The 7,274-nt window shown below is 37.7% G+C and overlaps 1 protein-coding gene across 1 annotated transcript in view; it reads left to right on the top strand.

Annotated features, from left to right (window-relative positions):
* Positions 1-7,274, top strand: part of shc1 (SHC (Src homology 2 domain containing) transforming protein 1) — a gene marked incomplete in the record, with an annotated part of 41,982 nt that overhangs the window by 22,076 nt on the left and 12,632 nt on the right. The window contains 3 exon segments of the mRNA XM_014025426.1: positions 198-268; positions 2,801-2,861; positions 6,779-6,898. Of these exon segments, the coding sequence (XP_013880880.1) occupies positions 198-268; positions 2,801-2,861; positions 6,779-6,898 (252 nt within the window).

The following is a 7,274-nucleotide window of genomic DNA, read 5'->3' on the forward strand; positions in this document are numbered from 1 at the left end:
CACACACACACACACACACACACACACACACACACACACACACACTGTGCTTGTCTTTCCAGGCTGGTTTATGCTGCGTCCACAGTTTTCTCTCTGCCTGCCTCCAGTTTTGTTTCCTGACCGTTTCATTTCTAAAATTGGAGCGTGGTGTAGGAAATGTCTGACGCTGATGTGTTGCCTTCCTGTTTCCTGCGCAGTACATGGGTTGTGTGGAGGTGCTGCAGTCAATGAGAGCGCTGGACTTCAACACCAGGACTCAGGTCACCAGGTGAAAACAAACTCTTCTGCTCTGTTCTTTGTTTTAAATCACCCCTCGTTTAAAAAAACCTAAATGCTGCAATAAATCAAGGGTTATTGTGCTTTCCCAAAGTATTTTCAACTTTTCTTTGGAGCAACTAATGTGTCTTTGTGACAAGTTTCTAATTACAAATGTTAAATGTAAAGATCTTAAATGTAAAGATGCTTCTTTGCTAATTCGTCTGTTATGTATGAGTAGGGCTGGGTATCGATTCAATTCACGATTCAGTTTGATTGATTTTTAAATTAGTTAAGGATATCAAGCAGCAACACATTTACTTTGATATAGAAGACATTCTCAAAGAACTAATTCTTTAAAAATAAACTAATTCTAACTTGGTTTGTTGGTAAAATTATAAACAGAACTAATTCTTTAAAAATAAACTAATTCTAACTTGGTTTGTTGGTAAAATTATAAACATGAAGGACAAACTTGTAACTTGGAGTTTAATCCTGAAACAAACTGAAGTTTCAAAGGTTTGAACTAAAAAGGAATTGACAGATAAAGTGTTGTTGATACATTAGATTTCTAAGAAGCTAAATAATTTTCTTGGTCACTAAGAAGTGATGGAATAATGTTACAGGAGAAGAGGTGGGATAATATAAATATACTGCTGCCCACTCTTTTGACAGTATGAAAACTGTATATTGTATGCTGTAAACTGGACTTGGGTGTACCCCGCCCCTCGCACTGGGACTGCTGCCTATGGGCACCAGTGACCCTGAAAAAGGAATAAACGGGTATAGATGATGGATGGATGGATGGATGGATGGATGGATGGATGGATGGATGGATGGATGGATGGAAAACTGTATTTATGACCCATCACATCGAAACCAGGATTAAGTCTTAAAGTTGTAAATGGAGAAAAAGGCAAATATAGTGTTTTGACTAAAATGTTAACAAAAATTGCATTTTGTCAAAAAATAATGAATAAAAGCCTTATTAATGTATCATTTGAATGAACTGTCTGAAATATAATCATAAAACTAAAATTTTTTGAAGCACTTTTTTGAGCAGTAGCAACAAAAAACTGATTTTGAGGAAAAACGCCTTAAAATGTTGAGATTTTCCCTGTGAGTTAGTAAAGTTTGTTTCTTTTTATCTGGTAAATCTCAATATTCAAATATAATCTGAGGTTTCCTCTTTATAAGGACATCAAAAATTCCTCATTAAAATGTCATAAAATTAGGATTCAGACCAAATATTTATGTATTATTGTAACCAACAAGACAAATTAAGTCATATATATGGATTTAATAATGATATCAGGATGATCCAGGTATCAAAATGTAGCTTTTAAAGACAAGAATCTGAAAATGTAATTAGGTCATTTTGACTGAATTTGACTTAATCCTCATTTGGATATTGATGGGTCACATATTTGTAATGTTTCTGTTAGCTTCTGTTCAATAAAACTTATTAACAAGAATAAAGAAAGAAGAAGGAGAACTTCAGCTAAAACATCCATCACTGTTAATTACATTAAGATGTTTCTTAAATTTATGAATAATTTTGGTAACAAAACTAAATGATTTAGTTAGACTGTCATCTTTCACACACGTCTACATGCAGAGATCAGTTTCAGTCAGATGTTCACATTCAGGAGTTTTGGTTCGAGACGCTCGAAGCTTCGTTTCCTGCTGCCTCGTCTGAGCACAAATCTTTACAAACAGAAGTCGTCATGGTCTCTGTTATCTTTAAGTTCTGCTGAGAATCAGCTGTAATGTTAGTGATTACTGTTTGTTTTGTTTTGCTCCAGACATCTTGTTGTCAGGAGCCAACATTAGCACTGAACGTCAACCTGATGTAAACCTACGGCAAGCCAGAAGTGACACACAACAGCTTCATCGCACACAACACCCATGGGGGAAAATTAATCTCATGACTTATGAATCGATTCTCCCAAATTTGAATGAAAATCGATCCAGATTAATTAGTTTTTTAAACCCAGCCCTACATATGAATAATTTGTCACACCAACAGAGCTAACTGGAGTTAACCACACCGTCCATCCAACTGATTCATCCTCTGTTTATTAGACCCTGATGTGTCGAAGTCAAACCCAAAGAAAAACTTTAGAAGACCTTGAAAAAAACCTGCTGAAATATTGATCAAGACCACTTTAAATATTACATAAAGCCTGGCATCATGGAAGCAAAGTATAAATTAATAAAGGATTACTTTTTCACACTCCATAAGGCGACCAGTTATTGTGATTTTACATTTCCTGTCCTGTTTTCCTCCTCTTTAACTTGTGTGTTTGTGTGTGTTGCTCCTGTATGTGTGTTTAAACACCCCCTGCTGTTCTTCTGAAGCCCTAAACGAGAATGTTCTGGAATTCTGCTGGTTTCCTCCTGGTTTCTGTGGCAGAGAGGAGCGCAGTCGCCGGGGCCAATAAATTATCCCGCCAGCTGCCCACATCTTTTTTTAATCCAGGAACAGCGTGAGCTGTGATACAACATCTTTGCCAAGACTTGTTTTTTATTTTTAACGTTTCAGGGAGGCTATCTCTGTGGTGTGTGAGGCGGTACCTGGATCCAAAGGAGGACACAGGAGAAAGGTACCAGAACACACCCTCGTAAAACATCATTTATTAATGAGGCTTAAGTGGACAGCAGGAGAGTGGCTTTTCCTGCTTGAGAGCTGGAATTAGCTTATTTGTCTGCCTTGTGGTCAGTTGACTGTTTAGTCCACATGCCCCCACCCTTAGAGACACACATCTTTTTTTATCATCATCATCATCCAAGCTTTAATCTCTAACTATACCCTCACTTCAGTTCAGTCTTTTACTTTAATTGGAACATTTAAGTGGTTTTAATTATTCGTACCACCTTTTCCTTCCTACATACAAACTAGGACTGAGTGGTTTATGTGACAGGATGGTAGAAATGTACCCTCTACCATCCTGTCATCAATTACATCATCACACCTGTGTCAACAGGGCTGTGAGTGTACAGACACCTGAGCAGGAGGAGTTGAAAATATAATGAAGAAATATAGTGTTTAAAACACATATAAAGAGAATAAATCCTCAAACTTTCCCCCTCCTGCTGTAGAAAATTTAACGTCGTGTGGCGGTATCATTCCCTCCCTCCTGCTGCACGTCACACAGAGCGAAGCTTTAACAACCGTAGTTTTTTATTCAATTTTTATTTTATTTTTATTGTTTTATTACTGGTTTTAGTGTTTTTAATCGTTGTCTTGTGTTTTCATGTTTTGGTTTTATATATGTACAGCACTTTGTTGCAGTTTTGGTGGTCTTAAAGGGCTTTATAAATAAAGTTGAGTTGAGTTTCACACCCAAGTTGTTGGAGGAAAAACTTGTTTTTTATGTATTGCTAGTCACAGAGATGGTATAAAAAGATGTGACGTTCATTCAGTCATAAATCCATCTTGTTAATGTAACAGTTCTGCTCTGATGATGAAGATGATGAAGATGAGAGCAGCAGCAGGTCAGTTCAGCAGGCAGAAGCTCATTGTATGGCAGGAAGATGTTACATTTATTTGGCTTCACCACAGTCACATTCCAGTTATGTGAAATAGTTTAATGACAGGACTATGTGCAGCTTAAAGTCCTGTCACACTGTAACATTTTAGACAACATTAAATTTTTATGTCTAAATGAGTAATTTTACTTGAGGTACTGGTTGTAAGCAGTGATCTGTATTACTGGATTGGACATCACGTGACTTATCGTGCGCTGCACAGGTGCCATTGCTCTGCATTGAGTTTTGACTCGGGAACATCCATGAATGGTGGTAAAAAGGGGATGCAGCAGACAGTCATGCAAGGAATATCAAAAAGGGATGCAAGATTTTATCATAAATTGTCAACACAACAACAAGATCGCAAGATCAAGGTTATCACATTTTACAGCTCATTAAAATATTTATTTATTTTAAAAAATGTCGGAGATGCGGAAAGTAGGTCAGTTATGCAGCTTGATTTTGACAACCTAATGTCAGGTAAACCAACGAAAAGACAAATTTGCTGTTCCAACAAATTATTATATTTTTATCAGTGTGCATTGCCAATGCAACGCACACTATTGTGATTCATTTCCCATCCAAGTCATCTCCACTTTGGCACGCTTCTCCTCCTGCATACTTTGTCCTAGAACTGCCATTATAATTTATATCTGTAAAGCTCCTGTGTCAAATGATGGCTATGACTTTTGGTGCCTGTGCAACTTATAGGTTTTGAAATATTAATGTTTAATAATTTATGATGGGAGTCAATGGAGCCTTGTATTGGTCCAATGCTGCCCCCTGCTGTATCTACTCAGTACTGCACCATAGTTTAATAATATTTAATCTCAATAGTTCAGTGTTTACAGTACTAATATGATTGTATTTTGATGTTTTACTATAATATTGTCCTAATATTGCTCTATTGCTGTAATATATTGCAGTTTAGTGTCAGCAATTGCATTAGCAATGTGGCCTCTTTCTGCACACATAAAAACCAAACCCTGGCAGTGCCCTCTGCCACAGCTCCAATGGTCTCATTGTTAACTCTATGGGCTTTTGTGTAGGAGAATAGAACTCAAAACCCAGTTACAGCAACTTTAACAAAAAAATCTCTACAAACTTCATATCGTCACACAATTATCCTCATTACAAACACCGGCTGACGTGACAGGCACAAGTTGATAGAAAACACATTTGAACTTGGCCACATTTCATTCTGCAAATCCACTGCTGCAGGCAAAACCATGCTGCATGGCAATGCACACTTGTATTTACATCGTAAAAACCCATGTCTAGTTAATATTGTTATTATGTTAGGATAACATTGTGAGAGGTAAATATGACTACTGCTAGGTTGAACTGTGTAGATATTACTGGTACTGATGTTGTGTCCAGTCAGCATATGGTATATCCTGTAGTTTGTGATTATATATCAGAGTAAAAAACTCTGTAACTTTTTTCCTCCACCGTACATTTCATAAGCTAAGGAGGCCGACCGCATTTATTTTCTGACCAGCTGGAGGAATTTGTCTTTAGTCACTTCAGCACGAATGAAGAACCAGCAAACAAATGCAAAATTAGAATTATAAATTCCCAGACTGCTTATAGATTTATCTCTTGAGCAAATACGTATTTTTACATGTCACAACATCGACAATTTTCTCAGCTTTAATTTAAGCCATATTTTATAGAAATCAGATAAGAAATGAGGGTGCTGTGAATATTTTTGTGACAGATTGACGAGCATCCCTCATTGAAACTCTACTGTTTTGTTGACGTGACTCAATGCATAGCAATGGCTCCTGTGACGGCGCGTCGCTAGCTATAGCGGCTATAGGCCATGTCCAATCCAGTAACATATATCAATGGTTATAACATCCATTTTATTTTGATATTGTTGAAAATTTGAGAAATGTTTTTGTTTGTTGTTGAAACCGTTTTGCAATATATATAAAACATTCATTTGTATTTCTGTTATGTTCATTTGCACTTCAGCAAAAATACTGGGTTTGATTGATTACAGTTTTCTGCTAAAAAATGCTCAAAAAATTACATTATCTTTACTTTTTGTGATAATTTTTTACTGTGATATATACTGTTACAGTGAAGGGATTCAGTTTATACCCTGATATGAATGTGAGGTCATACCGCCCAGCACTAATACAAACTTTTGTGTGTTTCTGTTTTAACCACCTAAATTAGTGTAAACCTCACCATATTCTTAGATCTGTGTCCTTAGTTCAGTAGTTTTAAAACCCTGAAGGTGGTAGGAGTACACAAAGTGGTAGGAGTACACAAAGTGGTAGGAGTACGCAAACAGAGATGTTGATTGAAGCTGATTGTCGTCCTCTGTGGTTAGTGGGCTACTCACAGGTAATTACCAGTCGCTCTCTGGTCTCTCTTCTCCCTCCCTCCTGCCACAAGGGACACGTCTTTTTTTTTCGAAGGCTAAGAAAGTACTTCTCATTAGCAGACGCAGGCCTTAGTCTGCAGTTTAAAGACTACTGTGTGTGTGTTTGTTGCGCAGTAGCGTCCATAAAACAGGTGGCTAAATGCAGCTGCCTGCTGTCAGAGCCGGCTCTGACCCAGGAATGTCTGGCAGCTCCAGACAAAGCACATTTATAGAAACGAGAATAGATGATTTGGCGGGGATCGAGGGTGACACCCAGATGGTGCTTTTCTCACCTCGTCCTCCAGATATGAATGAAAGTCATCAGATCAGGAGGGTTGGGGCGAGCGGTCCCACACAGAACGGTTTGTGTGATGTACCGGGCCCAGCCAGCATCCTGTGGGCGGGCTCGCCCGGGCTCTGTTGGTCACAGTTGGTCCTAGAGACCAGATCACTTTCCCAATGGCAGCTGTTCTGTCACTCCCACACACACACAGACATTTTCCAAACACAGACATGTCTCTCCAGCATGCAGCCATTTTATGTTGTGAAGAAAATCAAAAGATGACTGTCTGATGCAGTTTTGATTGGTGAATTGTATCCCCCTCCTCTCTGCAGCCTTCCCCTCGCAGGGTGACCACCATCCTCGGAAAGAGTAACCTGCAGTTTGCAGGCATGACAATCAACCTGACCATCTCCACCAGCAGCCTCAACCTGCTGGCCTCTGACTGCAAACAGGTTAGACTGGAACTCACTGAGGATTCTTTTAAAGGGAACCCAGACTACATGTAACATCAGATGTTAGTCATTAAACATATAACTATAAAAACAAGACTGAAAATTATGGCAGAGTATTAGGGCCACACCGTATTTTTATTTATTTTAAATTACAACAATAAAGTCAATATTACAACATTAATGTCATATAGAAATAAAGTCATAATATTACAAGATTAAAGTCATAATATTACGAGATTAAAGTCATAATATTACGAGATTAAAGTCATAATATTACAAGATTAAAGTCATAATATTACGAGATTAAAGTCATAATATTACGAGATTAAAGTCATAATATTACGAGATTAAAGTCATAATATTACGAGATTAAAGT

Source organism: Austrofundulus limnaeus, unplaced genomic scaffold (assembly GCF_001266775.1).
Source record: "Austrofundulus limnaeus strain Quisiro unplaced genomic scaffold, Austrofundulus_limnaeus-1.0 Scaffold474, whole genome shotgun sequence".
Classification (NCBI taxonomy): Eukaryota; Metazoa; Chordata; class Actinopteri; order Cyprinodontiformes; family Rivulidae; genus Austrofundulus; species Austrofundulus limnaeus.